Source organism: Rattus rattus, chromosome 17 (assembly GCF_011064425.1).
Source record: "Rattus rattus isolate New Zealand chromosome 17, Rrattus_CSIRO_v1, whole genome shotgun sequence".
In the NCBI taxonomy this organism is placed as follows: Eukaryota; Metazoa; Chordata; class Mammalia; order Rodentia; family Muridae; genus Rattus; species Rattus rattus.
The window spans coordinates 21,274,987-21,297,686 of NC_046170.1; the positions used below are offsets into that span (position 1 = coordinate 21,274,987).

The 22,700-nt window shown below is 44.8% G+C and overlaps 1 protein-coding gene across 2 annotated transcripts; it reads left to right on the plus strand.

The window, feature by feature from the left end:
• Positions 1-743: 743 nt before the first annotated feature.
• Positions 744-14,465, plus strand: Lsm6 (LSM6 homolog, U6 small nuclear RNA and mRNA degradation associated). 2 transcript variants are annotated; one of them, XM_032887848.1, is made up of 5 exons: positions 744-834; positions 1,739-1,835; positions 8,917-9,021; positions 12,070-12,183; positions 14,185-14,465. In XM_032887848.1, exons 3-5 carry the CDS (start codon positions 8,928-8,930, stop codon positions 14,217-14,219), a joined length of 243 nt encoding a protein of 80 aa, XP_032743739.1. In that variant the 5' UTR covers positions 744-834; positions 1,739-1,835; positions 8,917-8,927; the 3' UTR covers positions 14,220-14,465. The 2 variants fall into 2 exon arrangements, with proteins under 2 accessions (XP_032743739.1, XP_032743738.1); XM_032887847.1 differs by lacking the exon at positions 1,739-1,835 and having other exon boundaries at positions 747-834.
• The last annotated feature ends 8,235 nt before the right edge of the window (positions 14,466-22,700 follow it).

A 22,700-nucleotide genomic window follows, 5' to 3' on the forward strand; every position in this document is an offset into this window, starting at 1 on the left:
TATGTCTCAGAGAACAGCCCTGCATCCTAGATCCTGTAACACTTAGTGGAATGCGTAGCTGTTGTTTGAAGTTATTCTAACTTTGTTGACGGTTACACATCAGAAATGGAATTAAAATTTAAGATATAAATTAAAATATAAGGAGATCATGGGTGTAGAAGAAAAGAAATCAAGTCTTCCTGTGATCTTTTCCTTCCATAAATAGAAAGTATCCACTAAGAATTCATTCAGTATTCCAAACCAAGTTCCCATACAACACTAAAATAGTATCTGCATGCAATTTCCAGTTAAACTAATTTGTAATGTCTTCTTATAACTGATGCCATTATAATTCAGTCGCTTTGAATTATTTATTATTTATTTTTGTTTCAACATTCCCATGGAAACAATCTATTCATACATTTAATTTATATGCAGAAGTCAGTTTGAGGGTTTGAGGCTTTTAACTTTTGTTTGCTTAAAATTATTTAAGACTATTTCTGGGTACTCAACTATGATTTTAAGGTTCTTTTTTGTTTGAAAAAACTCAAAAGATCACTTCTAGCTTTTGGTTGGTAGTTTTGCTTTAGTATTTGATTTTCTGGCAAAAGAGAGAACATCAGAATATCGGACGTTTACTTCAAGCTCTAGGTGCCAAATATGCCAGTAAACTAGCCGGTTTTCAGAAGCAAGCTGGCTAGCGCGATAGAGTCTTTTTGATCCCCGCGAGTTGCCGTAGCCAAGGAGGACGCTGATTGGGTAAGGCGGGAAAATGCGCTGCCGGGGGCGGTTTCGGTTTTCGGCGCGCGCGTCCGCGGAGGCCCGGCCTGTGAGGGCTTCGGATCCCGCTGTAAGGTGAGCTTGCGGCCCGGGAGGGGCAGGTGGGCGCGGGTGGGCGCTCCGGGTGGGAGCGGCCAGCCTAGGCCGCGGATGGCCCGGGCTGGCGGGGAGCAGCTCGAGCCGTGGCCGGGCCTGCGCCCCAGGAGGCGCTCGCTCGTCCGGGCCACGCGGCCTCGCGGTGCCGGGCGCGCTCTCGTCGTGCGCGCGCTTCGCGCCGGTTGGACTGAGCGCCCGAGGTTACCGTGGCGCGAGACTTCGGCGCTCTCCTCCACTCGCGAATCCGTGCGCGACGGAACGTCGTAAACGCAGACGAGCGGAGGAAATGGTCCCTGCTGAACGCTTCAGCTCACCAACTCCCTTTCTCTTGTGTGGGCCGGTTTCTGTTTGAGCTAAAACCACCATTTCTTTTTTAAACCAGTTACCAGTACTTAGTTCTATACTTAGATTAAAATGAGACGAGTTGTGATTGTAAAGTTCTTTGGTCTTGTTTGGGCCCTCTGCTTTATTGCGTGGATCTCACAAATAATTCAGCTGTTTCCCTGACTGACACCTTTGGGTGTGAGTTTTTGGTTCATTTTCGCATCCCGTGCGATACTGTGATGCCTTAACTTTTATTTCTCGGATTTTCCTCAATCACTAGCATAGACGGTTCTTGCACTTTGCGAGATTGATTGTTGGTAATTTATCTGCTTCACGTATGTATGACGCTGGCTCTTCAAAATCGTGAAAATGCCTGTTGTGTTTCTAAAGTAGCAACGCCCAGCCTCTCTTTGGAATTGATAACTACTGGGAGTTTGAGGTTGCAGGATGTAGCTCAGTGTGTATGTGCGCGCCTGTGTTACAGCACACATTAGTCAAATGCTGGAACAGGAAGAGACAGCCAGTAGTAACCATCTAGCCTAACTCCCTTATTTTGCAGATGAGCCCGGGGCCATGACAGGTGAAATGGTGATGAGTTACCTGAGATGCTAATTAAGTAACAGAGGAGATTAGAACTCAGGTTTCCTGCCTCCCAAGTGAGTACCCTTAACTACTACATCAGCTCTTCTCTCACTGAAGGGTGGCTTACTAGATAATAGAATTTCTTTTTAAAACGATTTTTGTTTTTTTTTAACTGCTTGGCTTGTTTTCTCCTTTTGGATTGAGGGACTGGAAAATAGAAAAGTCATGTTTTTGTGTCCAGCGCTAGAAAAAAAAATTTTTTTTTGAATGTCAACCCCTTCGACATTTTGATGATTGCTTCTAGTTTCCTCATTGCTGGAATAAAATACTTCTGATAGGTACAACCGTTATTCCTCCCAGTACCAAAAAGTGCATGATGTTCAAGCTTCATCTGTGTTTGCTTATAACCTGTGCGGTCTTCCTGTGTTCTTCACACCGTGGCTACTCACAACGTGCCATTTAATGGAAGTGGTTGCAGTAGAGTATTGCTTAGGGAGTGACGGCAAGGGAAAGTCTGTGTCTCTGTAGTGGAGAGTCCCGTTGGACATGTAATTACAACTTCATTTTAGCAGGTGAGCCAAGGTTGGCGGAATTCATAAATAACAAACCCACAGATACGGAGAGATGATTGGTTTGTTTACTCATCATCTGGTTCTCATTCAAGTCTTGATTTTCTAAAGTCCTGTGTTGTATAAGAAAACAGTGTTTGGGGGTTGGGGATTTAGCTCAGTGGTAGAGCGCTTGCCTAAGAAGTGCAAGGCCCTGGGTTCGGTCCCCAGCTCCGAAAAAAAGAACCAAAAAAAAAAAAGAAAAGAAAAGAAAAAAAGAAAGAAAACAGTGTTTGAGAAAGAGGGAACAAGGTGGTAATTAGGTCTCCTGGCAGTGTTTCTGTCATTGACGTGTTGAACCACACCTTTGGTGTAGAGTACTGTCCGTTACACCAGCACTTCCCAGCCCAAGGTCACAGCCCCTTCTGGGGTGTCTAGCAACCCTCAGGAATCACATGTGCATATCAGATATTTACATTATGACTCATAACAGTGGCAAGGTTACAGTGATGGTGGTTGGGGGTCACCACACCTCGAGGAACTGTATTAAAGTGTCGCGCATTAGAAAAGTTATTGAGGGACATCCCTGGGCTCTGTTCACTAGATCCTAGTTACGACCATTCTCCTGTCGTGACAATGCAGAGTGTCTGTAGACATTTTTAAATATCCCCAGGGTGGGGCACAAAAATCACCCCTGTTTGAGAACAGCTTGCTTTTAGGAGTTAACCTAAATAACCTGATTATCAGGGCTTACGGCCAAACCTGGAAACTTGAGTTTAATTCCTGGACTCACCAACTCCCAAAGGTGACCTCTGACATCAGTGCCTGCTGTAGCAGTTGCTTACTGCCCCTGCCCCGCTACAGAAAACAAATGAGAAAAATCCAGGGAGACACCACTGTTTGGGTACGTTTCCGAATCTGCCTCAGAGCAGACGCCTTCCTAGGCTCGGGCGTCTAAACACCACGTGCTGTCTGTTCTCTCTTGTATTAGTTAATGCTTGTTAATAACGGAATTGCACATTCGTAGCTGAGGCGGTACATACACGATGCTTTAGTAGCTGTGTCTGTGGTTGGAGGATGGTGAGGGAGAGATTGAACTTTTGTGTGACCCTGCCTTTAAGTGCTTCTTCCACACCTAGTCTGTTTGTGTGCCAGGACTACTAGAGAAGATGTTTCCTGTCCCCTTGAAGTTTAAAAACTGTAGGAGACTGGGTCTAGCACAGCTCGTATATCACTGGGTGAATACAATTTGGCGCACACACTGCACCTACCCCTCTTCACCCCATTATTTAACTGTGAAAACATTGCCGTAGAGCAGATATTCTCATACTAGACCTTTTGGTGGCTTCTGACAGGAAATAGAGTGCCATGACCATCCAATTATGAAAATAGGTCACTTAAACAAGCCTGCATAGGAAGCAGGAGGGGGTGACACTGCAGTTGTAACAGGAGTGTATCTAATTTTGAAGGAGGAACTTTTACCAAGGTGACCCTGGCAGAAGGAAGTCTTTTTCTTGTGTTTATGGTTCAAGAGTCTTATCTCTTGCTTCAGAAATTGTCAGAACTATTCCTTCTGCCTTATCCAATTTAAAAGATGAAAACTTAAAATTACTTGAGCCAAGTGATGGAAAAAAATTGTGGTGTCAAGACCAATTTACTTGCACAAAATGGATTTATGGGCAAGTCATTAAGTAACAGGGTGTGCCAAGGAAGCCTAATGAGGACTAATGCAAAGGGTCTGGCTTCCTGGGGGATGGAGAGATTGAGTTTGAGGCAACCATACTTGTTCCATATAACTTCAAAAGCATCCTTTTCAAACCATCTATCAGAACGTACTCTAGAGAACGAACGAGGGACTGCTCTTAGCTCATCCTTTCATGTGGCTTGAAGTCTTCTGAGGAAAGGGCCTATCGTTTTATAAAGTGTAGATAGTGGGCCCACGGGGAAACAGGAGTCCAGGACTATTGCTGCGTACTCTGCCAGCTAAATAGGAAGCAGAACCAAGCAGTTGCTGCTTGGGATTTTCCTGTGCCCTCCTTCCATGGTATCCAGCTAGCCAGCTCATAAAGATCTAGGATCATGCACACAGATTGTCTAGTCCCAGCCCAGACCTGCTGACTGGAACTCTTAGTGGTTGGATGATTGATCCTAGGGAAACTATCCCAGAAATCATGCTTCTCTCACCCAAGAGCGAAGGCGGCACTGCACTCCTGCAGCTGTCTGTCTCCCGCGGGGTAGATTGTTCTGTCACACCCAGAGACCCAGTGCCTTTGCCAAGGCTTCTCTCTACCCCTGTCAGACTATGTCAGACTTGGCTCACAGGTTCAGAAAACCTCCTCTGCTGTCATGTGTGGGCTCAGTCTTCTCATGGTAGACCTCTGTGTATAATTCACCCAAACGCATGCAGCCTTTGTGAAATATGCCACTACTGTGTGTGTTTATCCCTCTGGAGAGTAAACTCCAAGGACCCAAGGCCTCATCTTCCCTGCTACATCCCAGCCTGCACTTGAGGCTTAGTGAGTACTCCATGAAGTGGGAATTGCCCCAGGAAGAGGTTGATGCTAACTGAAAAACTAGGCTTAACAGAGTTGTTTTGGGCAAGCTTAGAAGAATATTTCTGCTTTCTAAAAAGGTACAGAAAGTTAACAGTTTTAAAGTAATGAGTACTGTTAAGCCTAGGTTTATATTTTTCACTAACTTTTTTGTCCTAAAGTATAAATGGTATTGGTAGGGGTGAAATTAATAATCCCCACATATGGAGCTCAAATGATGTTACAGTCCTTGGAACTGAAGTTACAAGCAGTTGTATGTCACCTAATGTAACTTCTGGGAATCAAACCTGGGTCCTCTGCTAGAGAAGTTCATATTATTAACCACTGAGCAATCTCCTTGATTCAGTTGCAGACTTTTTAATGTAGAGAAATGTACAATTAGTCCACATGTAGTCAGTATGTGTACATATGATATGACATACAGTTTAAAATGCCAGTGTGTTTACATTCATCTTTTAACCTTATGTAAGTATGTGAACAACACTGTAAGTAAAATCTGCATCTTCATACATTGATTTTCCCTATGGAATAGGATACTATAGGGACTTAACCTTTAAAAAGTGGTTTCCTTTTTTCCTAATAAAAATTCCCGCATTTACCATGAACTTGGTTTTCAAGAAGATGGATTTTAGTTAGACTATGAGAGTGTGTGTCTGTGTCGGGGTGAGGGGTATATGTACACATTCCATTCGTAGGCCAGGGGTTGACTTTAACAGGCTTCACAAAGCTCCTCACATGATCTCAGTGAACCTGGAGCTCACTGTTTTGGCTAGGCAAGGCTGGTTAGCAAGCCTCTGGGAGCTTCCTGTCTGCCCCTAGCGCCAGAGTTACAGGTGTGTCTCAGCACACCTACCTTCCAATGGTACTGTGGACCCAAACTCAGGTTCTCATGCTTGAAGCCCTTTACCCACCGAGCCAGCTTTCCACTTGTACTAGGTTTTGGGTTTTGATTTTTAATTCAAAGAAGATGCTTTTCGTATTTCAGATTGTACATGAAGGAGCTGGAGCTGTGGGATTTGGCCTCTGGTTGCAAGTGATGGTCACCAAGATTCAAGAGAGGAGTCTGGGCCTTCAAAGTTAATAGGGTCTCTAGCATTGTTTAACTACAGAACAATATATGTGCACAATACAAGTGTGTGGCTTGTAGATAGATGGAAAGAACTCATGAAAAAGTACTGAATCTGTTATCATATTTACCATTTTCTCTTTAGACTCAAAACAACATAAATAAAATTGTGTGGCCAGAGTCTTGGTTAACAGCAGTTGTAATTTTAGCTCTGAGTTAATATCGTGGAGCTAAGAAATGAACTGGCAGCTCAGTGGAAACATTGAAATTTGCTGAACAAAATAATCAGTTGATGAATTTTTTAAATAATCTTTGGAGCTTTGCGGGTAGCAACTGTGGATGGTCCAATATAACCTGAGCACTTAGCTTCTTGGGTAAAGAGAATTGTTTTCCTTGATTTGTTCATGCCTCTTAACACACAGTGTTTAACTTCTGGATTCTAAATTCCTAAGGTAAAACTCTGGCATATGTTTTTAAATTGCCTTGTACAAAGTATATGTTTACACTTTTGTTGAACTGATGAAAAATCTGCCACATGGCCTTCCAGCTTTACCAAGCGCTAACTCCGGCATGCAGAGACCTAGAGAGCATCCTGACAGCATTGAGTGGATTGGATGGATATACTTGGAGTGAAATCAGCAATGCCATTTATAGAAGAACATGTAGTTTTTATTAATACATATATATAAATATATATTTTATTTATATATACATACATATAAATAAAATTGGGGAGTGAGTCTTTAAAATAACATAAAATACCTTTTAAGTCTCATGATCCATGGCAGGTACACAGAGTTGTTGCTGAACTGCACTGAAACAAAAACCGGTTTCTAGTCTCTGACTTCTGCTTAAGTGACAAGTATTTTTCTTCATTTACTGAAATATTCGGAGAGAGAGCTCTTGCACAACAAGATAAAGTCAGGATAAAAACAGTACCTGCTAGGGCTTGGGAGGTGGCTGTCAGAAAAGGGTTGCTGAACTAGCATAAGGGTCTCAGAGCCCTCGCACCCTTGTAAAAAGCCTGGTGTGACAGCATGCCTGTCTTGGGGTTTCACTGCTGTGAAGAGACACCATGACCAGGGTGACTCTTTGGAAAGAAAACATTTAATGGGGGCTGGCTCACAGTGCTGGTGGTTTGCTCCCTTATGGCAGGAAGCATGGCAGCACTGAGGCAGATACAGTGCAGGAGCAGCAGAGTTCTTCATCGTGAGCTGCAGGCAGCCAGACACTGGACGTGTCTCACACTGGGCGTAGCTTAAGCATTTAAGACCTCGAAATCCCTCCTCCACAGTGGCATAACAAGGCCACGTCCTAATAGTGCCAAGCAGTCAAACACATGTGTTTATGGAGCCATACCTGTTCAATCAATCATAGAGCCCCTAGAATTCTAGCGCTGAAGAACAGAGACAGACAGATGAGGGGGCTGGAGTGGCTCCTTGGCCAGCCAGTCTCACCAAACCGGTAAGCTTTAGGTTCAGTGAAAAACCCTGTCTCAAAAAAGTTGGCTGGCGGGGTTGGGGATTTAGCTCAGTGGTAGAGCGCTTGCCTAGCAAGCGCAAGGCCCTGGGTTCGGTCCCCAGCTCTAAAAAAAAAAAGAAAAAAAAAGAAAAAAAGAAAAGAATGTGCAAGGTTTTAAAAAAAAAAAAAGTTGGCTGGCTAGAGTCTGAGGAAGGCCCAACATCAGCCTCTGGCTGCACACTCAGGTATGCAAGTGGCACTGTTGCACACGCCAGTACCTGCCTCGGAGTGAAGCTTAAGGGAGTCAGTGCGTGTAAAGCACTTAGGAAGCTGCTGCATGTCTGTGTTCACTTGTTAGGTGTCCGTCAGGACTTGCAGGGAAGTGTTTAGCTGTCAGTTGTTGATGAGGAGGCCTACTTTGTATAGTGTTGGTTTGAAGTTAAACTTAAATATTCTGTCATTTGTGTTTGACTGCAATTTGCTTCAAGTTATTTAATGTTTCTATTCTGTTTTCATCAGTAAAATGGGAATGTTATACCTTCTCCCAGAGTTATACTGGTGATTACATGTGGCATTTATAGATGTTAATAGAGTTGTCAGCGTAGAACAGTATTTATTAACTGGGCTGAGGTGGTGGTGGCTATAAGGGTGTCATGTGTGTGACATATTAGAACAAGTGGATAGGAATAACTGCTCTGTAAACAGCTCTGAGCCTGTGCCCTGGGCTAGGGCTGTGTGAGGCGATGGGTGTGAACACAGGTCGGCTGTGGTGTCTAGGGCTGTGTGAGGTGATGGGTGTGAGCACAGGTCAGCTGTGGTGTCTAGGGCTGTGTGAGGTGATGGGTGTGAGCACAGGTCAGCTGTGGTGTCTAGGGCTGTGTGAGGTGATGGGTGTGAGCACAGGTCAGCTGTTGTGTCTAGGGCTGTGTGAGGTGATGGGTGTGAGCACAGGTCAGCTGTGGTGTCTAGGGCTGTGTGAGGTGATGGGTGTGAGCACAGGTCAGCTGTGGCGTCTAGGGCTGTGTGAGGTGATGGGTGTGAGCACAGGTCAGCTGTGGCGTCTAGGGCTGTGTGAGGTGATGGGTGTGAGCACAGGTCAGCTGTGGCGTCTAGGGCTGTGTGAGGTGATGGGTGTGAGCACAGGTCAGCTGTGGTGTCTAGGGCTGTGTGAGGTGATGGGTGTGAGCACAGGTCGGCTGTGGTGTCTAGGGCTGTGTGAGGTGATGGGTGTGAGCACAGGTCAGCTGTGGTGTCTAGGGCTGTGTGAGGTGATGGGTGTGAGCACAGGTCGGCTGTGGTGTCTAGGGCTGTGTGAGGTGATGGGTGTGAGCACAGGTCGGCTGTGGTGTCTAGGGCTGTGTGAGGTGATGGGTGTGAGCACAGGTCGGCTGTGGTGTCTAGCAGAACATTGCACAGCTTTGCTGCTTGATTCCCTATAGATATGTTAAAGGCCCAAGAGTTTTGTTTTGCTTTTTGGTGAATAATTAACTTTAATCTATATGTATTGCTCTTTCCTGTTTCTGATCAGGATTGTTAAAAATGAGTCTGCGGAAGCAAACCCCTAGTGACTTCTTAAAGCAGATCATCGGGCGCCCAGTTGTGGTGAAATTAAACTCTGGCGTGGATTACCGAGGTAATTTCTCATGTTTTATCATAACTGGTATAAGTAAAAGAAGAAAATGTGACTAACCTCTTAAACGTCCTCAGTAGACCAGAAGCGTTGCTCACTCACAGGTTGTTTTTATCCTCTGAGGTGGTTCCTCTTACAGTGAAATGCCTGCCGGTGCTGTGTGCCTCTGACTTGCAGTGCTGTGTGTTCTGAGATCACATCTGCCTACGTTCCCTGGTAATAGCAAGGGAATCCCCGTCAACTCTGCTGGGGAGAGCTCAGACCAGAGAGCACCTAGGTCCTAGGGCCAGCAGCATTTGTTTTTGCAGAAGAGTTCACGATTGGCACACTTACTTTTTTTTAACCTTTTTTTCTTTTTTTTTTTTTTTTTAAGATTAATTTATTTATGTGTGGTATAAGATCCCATTACAGATGGTTGTGAGCCACCATGTGGTTGCTGGAAACTGAACTCAGGATCTCTAGGAAGAGCATCAGTGCTCTTAACCACTGAGCCATCGCTCCAGCCCCTGGCACATTCTTATTTAGCCCAAATCACTTTACAGCATGACCTTCAGGGTCGTATAGTGAAGGATCCAACAGTGCTCTGTTCCTGTAGAGAATTCTTTCTAAGGAGCTCTGGGTGCTGTCTTGTGACCCCAGCACTGGGAAAGAGACAGGAAGATCCAGAGTTTGAGGATAGGTTCAGCTACATCTGATTTTGAGGCAGTCCTGAGCTACATAAGACCCTGTCTTAAAACAAAAACAACCAAAAAAATGAAGAAAAGAGAAAAATGAAATGAAGAATACTGAAGACGAGGCAGAGGCACTGAAGGGGGACGTGTATGTGGTAGGGTTGGAGCGGCAGCTCAGAGCCTGGGGATGGAGTCTCAGTAACTCAAACACAGTTCTGCCAGTGATATCAGATTCCATGTTAAAATAAGGAAAGCCCTACTTCTCTCAAATTGAGATGTGCTAACCTGTTTAGGCTCTATCACATAGACGACTGACTCAGCAGTTGTGTGGCTGTTTCTGGGTCTCCTTTCTAGATTTCTTTAAGGTTTTCTCCTTTCCCCACACTTTACATGTGTGCTAAGTACTTAAATACATTTGTCACTTTGTTCTCATAAACTCTGAGATTTTGTGATTATTCTCACTAGGAAGTGAGAGGCTAGGACTTACTGAAGCTTGACTGGAAAACGCTGTTCAATTACGAGAGGGACTAGAGCACTGACTCAGCAGGTAAAAGCACTGGCTGCTCTTTGTCGAGGACCCAGGTTCAGTTCCCAGCACCCAGGAGGCATCTCACAACCATCTGTAGCTCCAGTTCCAAGGGATCCGATGCCTCTTTGGCCTCTGAAGGCCCAAGACAGTGCATGTGCAGGCGAAGCACTCACACATATAAAACTAAAATAAGTATTCAGTAACCCCTAAGTTCCAGCACAGGTAGGAGGGTTCCATCCCCAGTACTGTTGAAATGAAGGGAAGGCAGTCAGGCCTAGAGAAATGGCTCTGCAGTCAGGAGTACATAATGCTCTGAGAGAGGACCTGAGTTCAGTTCCCAGTGCTCATGTTAGGCAGCTCCTGTGATTCCAGCTCCAGCACCTCTGCGGACCCACACTCGTGTGTGCCTACACACGGGCATCGTTAGGAGTGTGTACCCACACACGCACATCGTTAAGAATAAAATGAAATCTTTAAAAAACATAGAGGGGAAATCATTTTGTTTTAATCTTGGTTTTTTGTTTTGTTTTGTTTGACATGAATAGCCTGTTGCCAGTGTTTTGCGTGTGTTTGGTTGCTTGCTTTTGAGTCAGGGTCTTCCTGTGACACCAGCTGTTTTCAAGTCCTTTCTCTTTCTGCCTTGTTCCCTCCCAGTCCCAACTCACTAACGTGAACAATAGTGATGTTGTGTTTTGAGTTATCCTCTTGTCTAATTCCATATCATACCGTGGAAGTTTCTTACTAGTCTATGCTTTAAATGAAGAAGCAAACTGTGAAACTGTCTTGTTTTCTTTAGCTAGAAAGTTACTGTTCTTGATAGTTGACAGTCGGGTCTGACTCTTTGGAAGTTTAATGTCTCTGTTTGGTTAATGTCTTGTGCTCAGATTACACACACAGACTTGAGAAGAAACCTCTGTCTAGAGGATAATGGGGGCAGAAGCAGAGAGCGAGGAGCATGTTAATGAAGTTAAGATTTTAAATGGGACCATTGACTTAGTTAATTGAATTGAATCTGTATTATGTTTTTATTCTTTCTTAAAAATATCGTTTTTGCCCAGACACTGAGAATTAGAAGTCTACTAGTTTCATCTTTTGAAAAGTCTTCTGGTCAGATTTTAGAAATTTAAGCCATCTTAACACAAATAGTGATTCATCCGAACTGTTTTCCTTGAAAGCTCCCTGAATGTTTGTAGCCGTTTTTCTCTATTAGTTTTGATTTTAAAAACAGTCCAACTGCGACATAACAGCGCAGTGTGCTGTGATGCAGTGTGTACTCCCTGTTCTCAGGCTGCTGCTTGCTGACAGTCACAGCTTTAGTAGTCCTTTCAGGAGCACCTGCTGTCTGTTATCTTAACAGATTGTGGAGACTTCCTCTACACCCCGAGTCCATTCATCTGCTGCAGTAGATGCTGTGAAAGACCGAGATAAATCTGCCAGATCTGTATTTCACTGAGTGGCTAAAGTAACAAATGTCACCCCGATGGAGGCTCATTTGTCCCTGCATAGTTGCCGTGTCTGTCCCTGCCTCCCAAGGAAGGGCATTTGGTCGGAATATTCTAATGCTTATACTTTTGTGAAGGCTTTCAAAGTTGCTGTGGTGATCACACATCCCAGGCGGGAGTGACAGTTGGCTGCCTGTCTTGGAGCAGTGGATCCACGACTCCTCTTATGCTATGCCCATCCACCCTTCATTCACATTGGCACCGAGTACAGGTGCTTTTGTGTTTAAGTCTGTTGAGTTTTGTTTACAGTGTGGATTTTTATATGATGTGTCTGAAAGCCAATGAATAAAGCGACTGTCGGCTCTAAGACATGCCCTGTGATTGTAAATTCTGTCTTACTCTGCTCCAGGGGTCCTGGCCTGCCTGGATGGCTACATGAATATAGCATTGGAACAGACAGAGGAGTATGTAAACGGACAGCTGAAGAATAAGTATGGAGACGCGTTCATCCGCGGAAACAATGGTAATAGCTTCCCCGCAGTTTGTGTTCAGAGTAGGCCGTTCCTGTGTGGAGGAGAGAGCACTGGGGAGTTTCTAAAGAATGTTAGTGTTCCTGTGTTTGTATTTTAGGTCTTTAGTATACACCAGATCAGTTTGTGAGTGGAAAGAGAATTCTCCATGGAATTTTGGAACTAGAAATTCTCCTCTTTGTCAGTTGATGAAGAGCTGAGGACGTTGGTGTACTGAGCAGAACGGTCTGTCCGTTCCCTTAAATAACCATGTACTGTGTTCTCACGGTGTCATATGTGAGATGGAAGCCACTGCTGTGCCCCTGCACACCCCTGGCACTTAGCCCTTTGTCCTTTTTCCAGTCAAGATTCAGGTGCCTTCTGTGGGGCTTTGTACCTTTCTCCGTGTCAGAAGTGGGACAGAAAGCCTGGCTTTGAAGTTCTGTGACTGTTGGCCACTGCCCTGCTTACGATGGCCATTTTAAGTCACCTCATCTCAAAGTACAAATTGTCAGTAGAGTCATATTTGAATACTTGGAGGCTAGGGAAAGCATGGACATGACTAGGAATTGACCCTCAGCCCACTTGTGGGTCCCATTTCCTTCCATGAGGAGCTCTTTTCTTCTGGAATTGATTTCTTCATTGCTGAGGGTTGAGAATCTTCTAACAGCCTTAAAGGTTGGGTCTTGTTAGGGACTAAATATCCTGGCTTATCTACCTCGTTTACGTTTCAGTAGTTCCTTCTACTTCATATCCTTCTTACTTGCCCCCTCCTTTTGCTTGGAAATATTATGATCTTGTCTGCCCTCAAAGCAGCTGATAGTACCCCATAGCAGGGAGTACTCCTACAGTGACATCCACCCCGCATGTCTAGTGTCCCTGGCAGTGGCTTTTCTCATTCTGATGATCCCTACACTATACATGTTGTACTCAGTAACAGTTGTCATTATTCCCACAACCTATACTTGGCTCTTAAAGAGGATCCTGGTTCACTTGGTTGAAGTCTGTGCTGGGCTCTTTGAGGAGACATCTACTGTTCACTTTAGACAGGCTTGTCAGTATCTGAAGATGTGTGGGACGGGAAGAGGGCACACCCTAGGTAACAGCCTGACCAGTGGCCCAGTGGCCCCTTTTGTCCTATCTCCATGCAGCACACAGTCTCTGCTCAGTATGACTGGCGAAATTACATGTTGGATGACACCAAAGGTTTATACTGATCACAGAGTAAGGACTTTGCTACCTTAAAAGTGTCTTCTCATTTTTTTCTCCTATGGAAACAGCAACTATACTTTACACTGGGAAGATGAATGAAAATAATACTATTTCTTTCTTTTACTTTTTTCTTCATGTGTATGTCTGTCTGCATGCATGTAAGTCTATCACGCGTGTGCCTGGTACTTAAGGCCACACAAGGTCACTGGACCCCCTGGAACTAGAGTTACAGTTGGTTGTGAACTGCTTTGTAGGTACTGGGGACCCAGCATTGTTGCTCTGTAACTCTGTAAGTGCTCTTAAATGATGAGCCGTCTAGGATGGGGAGGGGACACCCAGATAGAAGGGGAGGGGGAGGGGCTAGGGGGATGTTGGCCTGGAAACCGGGAAAGGGAATAACAATTGAAATGTAAATAAGAAATACCCAATTTAATAAAGATGGAGGGAAAAAAAATGATGAGCCGGCTCTCCAGTCTGAATCCGAGACCTAGCCTAAAAGATTTAGCTGATTTGCTTTTCTCAAAGCTTAATTGTGATAGTAACAAAATATTCTTAAACTTTAGGTACTTTTGATTTTCTGATTCTTGGCCATAATTTGTAAAGTCAGCAACATGCATAGATAAGACTAGTTACAATTTTGTAAGATATCAAAGCTCTGTGTCAACTCAAAACTCATTTTATCGTGACCTTCATTGCATGGTATAAAAGTCCCTTAAGGTGTGCAAGGTGCAGGCCAGGACCCACGAGCCTTTAAAACTGAGGCTGTGCCACTCGAGTGACAGCTCATTCTCTTGTCTTTGCAGTGCTGTACATAAGTACACAGAAGAGGCGGATGTGAAGACGCCAGGAGAGAGGCACTGCTCTTCAGCGATGGATATATGATCACTCTTATGATCTTGGTGGCCTGTTTTTGTGGTGGCTGGGGGGGGGTTTGTTTTCTTTTGTTTTTTTAATTGACATCAGAATAAGATAGAGGTATTACATTACAGACTGAATCTTAAGCTTTTCACATTTGTTTCATTGTTTATTATTTCTGCCTGTACAGATGCTAATTAAAACAGTTTGTTTCTCGAGGATTGTTTTACCACAGGTTGCAAGCAGTGTCATTTGTTGGTTGAGTACGCGTCCAACTGACTAAGCGGTACATTCCGTGATCAAGCCGTCTGGAGGCTTCCCTTGTCTCTTTCCCTGCTCACTCGCCATCCATACCATTTAAAGCAAGTAGATGAAAACCTTCTAGGAAGTCGTGTGGTTTCAGCCTTGCGCTATAGAGAGACAAGAGGTCAGAAGTTGAGCTGTTGGTTTAGTCGCTGGTGCTGGTATCCCCACAAGGAGTGCAGCTCTGTAGACCCTGTGGGCTTGTACAGGTTGGCCACAGCAGGTGAGAAGGTTGCTTGGAATCCTCAAGCCGTCCTGCCGATCCTCCTGTGCAGTTCAACTCTTTATGTTAACTTGCTCCCTGACAAGAGTGTTGGCAGCAATGGTAGGTTACTCCAATCGAGGGGAGCTCAACTGTCCCTCTGTCACTCTGGCCGTGGTTGAGATGGTATAAGCGCAGAGTCCCCGACCTCGGTTTCCAGGTGCTGAGCTGTGGCCGGGAAAGAGTTTCTCCTGCTTTCTGTTTTAGCAGGTGGTCCTGGAGAGAGTGGTATTCCGGAACAGTGTTGCTTGGCACAGGCAGAGCCTCCAGGTCATGTGACTCCTGCTAAGTGCGTTGTGCTGTCTGTAGAGATTGTGTTTGGGTGCTTTGGTTGCATGGACACTGGGGCTTTTCTTATCCTTCCTTCAATCTAAACAGAATCCCTGGCTCAGGAGGTGGGACAGTTTTGGAACAATTGCCTGGCTGAGGGAAGTAAGAGAGATGGGAAGCTAGGGAGGGAGGGAGGGCATACTTTCTGGAGAGGTGCATATATGCCATTTGTCTCGTTTAACTAGTAATCAGAAACAGTTAATAACTCAGGAAAGACAAAAAATGTTTTGTAAGGTTTGATGGTGTGCACACTGAAAATAAAACACTTTATCCTAAGCTTCAGTAATTCATCACTTCCTGACAGGGGCTTGAAAAGGGACCAGTGTGTAAGTACAAATCACCAATTTGCTCTTTTATAAATGGCTTCTTTAAAGGAGAAAATGGATGTCTCAGAGTGGAGCACACATGTTCTCATTTGTTTTTAGAGTGTGTGAGGCTGCCAGGTTACTGTGTCCCTTCATTCACTCACTCAGCCGCCCCTGAAAGCAGTTGTAGCATCCCCCACCAGTCTGTAGCATCCCGTCTTCGCTCATTTCTTCCCTGACCTCTCCTCCAGCATGTGGGCCTTTATTTCCCTCTTGCCATTTCTGGCTTAATAGCTCGACTGCAGAATGTTGTTTTCATCCATAGAACCGCTTTTAATCAAGACCGACTTTGGGAACTGTTACCGTTTTTATGGTAATAAAGAACCATATGCATCTGGACCAGCACATGTTGTCCCCTGTGCATACCTTCTTGTGATAGAATTCTGAAACAAATTGTAAATGCTAAAATTACTTTTCCTTAACTGTAGTCTCCTCGTGGTCTGTGAATGGTTTTTGGTTGGATTGTAGCAAAGACAGTTGTTCTAGGGTAAAAATTTTTTCACTTGAGTAAATACATTTTCCTTGTCCCTATGCCCCCAAACCATAGTTGCCACCATCTTTCTCTTGGACTGTGACAAAACAGAATGTCTGACAGGAAACAGAACTTGTGCTGGTTTCTAGACGATCTGCCTTCACATTTTGTTTTGGTCTGTGAGCTTTTCCTTGGCTAATCTTGCAGGCTGAATCAATTCTTCAAAGTGTTTATCCCAAACAGAGCCATAGAGGAGCACAAATACAGATGGCGGCCATGCGGTTGGAACCGTGTTCTCCTTCAGCCTGCAGGGAGGATTCACATCTCAGCGTCTTGTCTGAGGCCATATGTAATGCATGCTAGGATTCCGAGATGCGACGGATAGCAAGTGCTTCAGGGGTTTCCTCAAGGTCAGAACCAGCAGCATCGACCTAAGTGTGAGCTGCATCGCCCTGGAGTCTCCAGCCAACTTCATTGGACGCGAACTCTGGGAAGATTGTTTGTGGTGTTCACAGTGGCTCCCGCGTGACGCATTCCAGGAGCCAGTCTGTCCCCTCAGTGAGACTGGAGATGTGCCCACCTTGAAAGTGCCTTCTGCTTTGAGAGAAGATGCTGGTCCAGAGTATTGGCTTGCTGCTGTTGTGGGAAGATCTCAACCATGCTGTAGTCTTGGCGTTCTCACAGCCAGTCTACAGTTGCTAAGTTTTGTTTGTTTGTTTTTCCTGCCCCAAAACAACTATTGGTGAAAAGAAGACAAGCTTTGGCTTTCCCCTCACCTGACCTTCAACCCACCCTAGTCTAATAAGGTGGCTTCTGACACCAGTGAGCCCACTTCTAAGAGTACAAAGCTAGGTGTGGTCTGATCTGAATATCTAGCAGTGGCTTTAATCCCTGTAGCTGCTGCCTTTTCTACTGGATGTGGCAAAGCAGCCATGAGGGCTTCCGTTGACCAGCCAGCCATGACTCCACTGAAGTCTTGCCTAAAGGTCAGGATGGACGTATGCATCCCTGTGTACAGGGCAAGAGACAGCCCCAAGTGATGCTTACTTTGTCCTCCGCTTGCTTAGTGTCTTAGTTAGGGTTTTACTGCTGTGCACAGACACCATGACCAAGGCACCTCTTAGAAGGACAACGTTTTCTTGGGGCTGGCTTACAGGCTCAGAGGTTCAGTCTATTATCAAGGTGGGAGCATGGCAGCATCCAGACAGGCATGGTGCAGGCAGAGCTTCGAGTTCTACCTCTTCATCTGAAGGCTGACCTTCTGGCAACTAGGACAAGGGTCTTAGAGCCCACAACCACAGTGACACACAGCCTGGCCATACCTACAAATAGTGCCACTCCCTGGGCCAAACATATTCAAACCACCACATTTACTTTCTTGAAAAGTTAGTGGCGGTAACTAGGGAGGGGATTTGAAGAAACATCAGCCCCCGTTGAATGGCAGCTGTGGGCAGGATCTATGTGATACCCTAATGAGTAAATGAGACACTACCCCCTATGCACGATGGCGTTCACTTGCAAGTCTGGCTATTTATGGGAGAAAGTATGCCGCACTGTCTTTAGATGGGACAGGATTTTGAAAATAGTTTATAAATGCATTTGGTGTCTCATACCTTAAAATTTCAGATGAACTTGGAACTGGAAAGCCTTGAGAGCTGACTATTTCCATCTATTTGTTGATGGATCTGTTGGCTTCCTGTTTTTACACATTTTTATCTATCCAGCAAAAGCCAGATTTTCTGATTTAACTAAATTGTCATGCTCTCTGCACCCCACGCTGTTACTCTCCAGTTTGAATGCCATCATCTGCAGCATTGAAGGATTTTATTTTCTTGGTATAGTAGTTTGATGTCTGTACAGCATACAGAAATGTAAGCATTTTAGAACTTTAAAAAATCATTCAACATTTGAACAATTAAGATAGATCAGTGTTCAATGCTTGCTTTACAGAACTGGTCAAGTCCATGTGGACTCCAGTTAGTCCAAGCCTTCTAATGGAATGATTCTGGTGTGTTTGGAAAACACACACACACACACACACACACACACACACACACACACACACACAACTGGGTTAAAGGAGGACTTTGTGAAAGCCTACATAAAATAATTTCAGAGAAATGGGTTTATTACACAAACTTCATGTGTTAGTCCAAACACTACTCTGTGCTTCTGTCCGAAGCCCTATCAAAAGAGGAAAAGCTAAGGATGTGTTATGTGAACTGCTGAGTAAATGATGGCAGGACAGAACAGGACAGGACAGCTTCCCCTCCCGACTGGTGTCATAGACAGTTTCCAAATCCTAAAAGTCTGAAACAAGTCACAGGAGCCCCTAGGTAAAGCTCTCCTTGTGGACACGGCGAGAGTGTTGAATCAGTCCCTAGCTCTTGTGATTTTGCTTAGACTCGATGTCACTTGCTTCTGTATCCTATTAGCCAAGCAAGTTGCATGGTCATGATTTAAGTTTTTCCAGAAAAATAGGATCCTTTCATGTACACAGAAAACCAAAATCCCAGCAGAGATTAGTTAAACTGTGTGTGTGTATCAATCATACTTCTCCGTGGAAACGGGGTGATATGCAGAGAGCTGTGTGAAGGAAGTGACACTCGGCACTGTCAGGGTTGCAGTTTGAGCCTGCAGTTATTCTGTTAGATACCCCTGTTTGTCTAAGGTCAGTCTTATTATTAAAACCTTCAGCTGATTGGATGAGGCCCAGTGGCAAGGTAAAGAAAGATATGTAGGCTGTTAGTTCAGTCTTTTTACTAAAGTGTTAATCTCATTTAGAAAATACTCAGACAGGGTCGTGTTTGACCACACAGCCCATTTATCACAAAATCAGCCATGTGTTAACTGTATCCTTTGCCTTATCGGTGTCCTTAGCAGCCCTCTATGAAGCGTATAGAAGCAGAGTCAGTGAGATTTTTATTGCATTGAAAAGGGAATCTTTTAAGACTGAGTTCGTGAGACCCGTGTCCCTGATGTCTTACTTAATCAGAACAACGACAGGTAGTGGCGGCTCTTTCAAGACCTCAGAAGGGGTCTGTCTGGGTGGATCAGTTATGCCAGGTTGGCTTGCAGAATTCCAGGCTAATGCATTTCTAGATTTCAATACATCAATATATTGGGTAAAGCCACAGTGTAGGTGGGTGATAATGGAACTTTCAGTCTGCCTCACAGTATATGTTAAACGTGTTTCAAAGGTGTGGATTGTGTAACATCGGAACAGTCTATGCGTTGGGTTTCTATGGCTTGCTTTTTAGGCATCCAAAACCCCTTGCATGTGTCTACCTGGAGAATGAATATGCAGGCTCATTCAGAATGGTGCAGTCATTAGGACTGGACTCACAGTTTGCTTGTTTCCTTCTGGCCCTGAGATCTTTGGTGGTGTCTCGCTTCAGACCCACTTGTAATGGGGATTTTGATTCCTTTAGAAACACAGAAATGTAAGAATATGTTTGGGGTTTAATCCCAGGTGTAGGATATGGGGCTGCTTCAGATCGTCTGCAGCAGCTGACTAGTTTTCCTTGTGCCTGGCAGGGGTGTGATTTTGCCAGCAGCAGATAGTTTCTGCAAGTGTATGACATTTGGAATTCTGGGCATTTTTCAGAGGGCAAGTAAATGCTAAGGCGTCAAGAGGTGTGGTTTGTTGGTTATTGGCTGGTCGCCATTGGTTGTTCCTTGAGGTTTGTTAACTGGTTGTGCCCAAAGAAGAAATTAGATATCCTGACAGTGAAGATCAGACTAGCCCCAAGGAACTCCCCTCAGCTAGGAGGAGTATTCTAATGATAATGTTGCCCCTTTTCCTTTCTGTTCTTTGTTCTCTCCTGTCTATAGTTAGGGCTTTGAAAGAGTAAAAAAGAATGAATGAAAGAACAACCCCACAAAGAGTGACACCCGTTCACCCCAGAACTCTAGCATGGGCGTGGGTGCTTGCAAGGTGTTTTTTTCCAGCATCTCAGCAGAGAGCAGTAGAGGAGCAGCATGGGGATCAACACTTCTACACATGCATACACTCTGATGCCAGCAGAACTAATCCTGTGTCCTCCCTTCGTGGTCACTAAATAAGAAATGTTGTCAGATGAAGAAACTTGAGGCAAAATTGTCAGGATGATCTGGGGAGTTACTACAGTCAGAAAAACCACACTTGAATGCTGGGTTCCTTCGTTTCTATCAATAAATCAATTTTCTTTCCTCCTATTCATGGAACAGAAAAAAAATGCCAAGATGTACACGTAAGCTGCTGTCCTTCACGTTGAGAGATGATGCAGCAGTCCGTTCCTGCGGTGTTCACAGAGGAACAGCAGTAAGCCTTTTGACCCCAGGCCAAAGGAGAAACCTGCCCCCCGGCTTGTGGCTACAGGCACCACTTGCAGACTGTTGGCTTTTGAAATGTCCATCTTTTAAAGTGTTTTTCCTTTCTAGAATCTTCCAGTTCCAGTTACTGCTCACCAGTTCTCTCAGCAGAGGGTGAGCAACTTGAGGCACTGCAGAGCGGAGACCGCCGGGTCCTGCCTCCTTCCCCCAAGCCCAACACTAGCTCCGTTTGTTCTGTAAAACAGACACTGTCAGATGTGTAAGGGCAACTAGAATGGTTAGATGCCTCATCTAAATCCGAAGTGGCCACCAAAGGCCACGTGAGAAAGGCTTGGTCACCAGCTTACTATTGGGAGGTACTGGGACTTTTTAGGAGGTGGGGCCTAGTAGGTTTTAAGTCATTAGGACATGGTTTTGAAGGGTGGGTTAAAATTCCTTCCCTTCCCTTGTGTTTCTTTGCTTCTTGGCTTTGCTTTCTATGATGTTTTGCCTCACCAGAAGCCCAAAGCAATAGAACCACCTGATCATGGACTGGAAAAGCTGAGAAGAAAAATGGGGCATCTTACTAAGTTGATTCTTCTCAAGTGTTTTGTCAATGTGAGAAAGAGCTGACTCCTGTCACGTGACCTCCTCCTTACCCACCGCCCCCACTCTGCCATAATGCCTGTGCTGGGGTGTGCTCTTATCCCGTGCCCACGCTTCCAGTTGTGCATTTACTTTCAACCAGGCCATGCTGTGTGTTTTGCGACTACATCTTATTTTGTGTTTTAGTTACAGTTTCTCATTTGATCTCATATTTTTTTCAACACAACATTTAAGAAACATTTGAAATAGAAAAGGTGTTGGAGGGAGGCAGAGTAACAGCAAAGAGGGGAGATGAATGGAAAGTTTGTAAGCTTTTTCAGATCTAGTTCCAGTGAACAAACTATACCTACTTATTTGTGGTTCGGTACAGAGGTTTAAGAGAACATGCTAATTCTAATCATTGCAAATTATATTGGAAAATGTAGTCAAAACCATCTTCCTTCAATTCAAAGTGAGTATGTGAATCAGTAGTCCTGACTCATGTTTCCTAGGTGGTTAGCAGATATAAATATGGTTTCTTATACGATATTACAATAAAATCCTTCCATTTTACACATTAAAAAAAAAAAAAGAAAAGAAAAAATGTTCATTGAATCTGATCATTTTGTAAACCGAGGAAGATTCCGTGATGTCAAGGTGTAAACAGCCCTGACCCAGTGACCTACTAATTTCCATGTAAAGAGAAAGGGTGAAACATGTAGTTGAAGAAACAGTTCAGGGCGGGAGGTGTAGCTCAGTTGGCTGGGTGCTAACAGCATGGGTTTGACCCCAGGAACAACACACACACCAGGTAAGAAATCGGGAGACTCTCCTCCCCAATTGAGCTGTGATTTTCTGAGCAAACATCATCTGTCTCTTCAGAGAAGTGGAATTAGTTTAAGCCAGTAGGAAACCAGCTGAAATAATGACGTCAGATGCAAGCTCTGCCCTTATTGAACACCAGTGCAGACATCAATAGGAGTCCTGCAACTGCCAGCTGTTCTTTAGGGAAACCATGTCCTCCCTCTTCCCACTCTGTTTCGTGGGCGAGCCCAGATAACCAGCTCCTACACCACACCCATAGTCCTCATACCTCTCCCCACACCCTTCCTGTATCGCATATCCTTCTCCAGGTTGCCTCTGTGGTGAATGTCATTTCTAGCTGTTACTTCAACACTAGGGATTGGACCCAGGGACTTGCATATGCTGTACAAACACTACTGCCAAGCTAAACCCCCAAGCCTTGTATTGTATTATTGGGCTAACTGTTCCTCAAGCTTCCTATGAGGGTAAGGACATGTTCCCACACCAGAGCGCTACTGAGTGGTACAGGGGAAGGAGGATGGTGCTTTAAAGAGTGACTGGAAGTGTTCTCTCCTGTTAGGTGTGTATATGCCAGAGTTTACATCTAGGGCTGAGGGCACACTGCTAAGATAATAGAAGAAACACCAATGGCCGCTACTGGGCTGGGGGTGCAGATGGGGGGGTGCTATGCTCATCAATGAGTTCAGTGCAGGAAGTGTCCTGAGGGGCTTGTCTATGTCAGTACTTCGGCCCCTAGCTTTGAAGAGGTTGTAGGAAGGTCCCTGGGGAATGGTAATATCCAGTCTCTGCTCCCTGAGTGGTGGTGCTACAAAGCTCAGACCATGAAGGTAAAGACGTCTCCTAGGTTCTCCCACTGGAACCCTTCCTTCTCTCGGGTGTAACATCACAGTACGTGGGCAAGTGACAGGAGTTGGGGAGAGGAAGTAGCTGCCGTCTTGGCATGCTAACCAGACCTAAAATAAATGTAAAGTAGCCATGCACGTGTGTACCACAGCCCTGATGGAAACAGGTGTCAAAAGGCTCAAGAGT

What these genes read in the sequence shown, in the direction of transcription:
- Lsm6 (XM_032887848.1), top strand. Translation starts at nt 8,928, where the DNA reads ATGAGTCTGCGGAAGCAAACCCCTAGTGACTTCTTAAAGCAGATCATC. An exon ending in CTCTGGCGTGGATTACCGAG is followed by an intron (nt 9,022 to 12,069) that starts GTAATTTCTCAT and finishes ACTCTGCTCCAG; the next exon opens with GGGTCCTGGCCTGCCTGGAT. An exon ending in GTTCATCCGCGGAAACAATG is followed by an intron (nt 12,184 to 14,184) that starts GTAATAGCTTCC and finishes TTGTCTTTGCAG; the next exon opens with TGCTGTACATAAGTACACAG.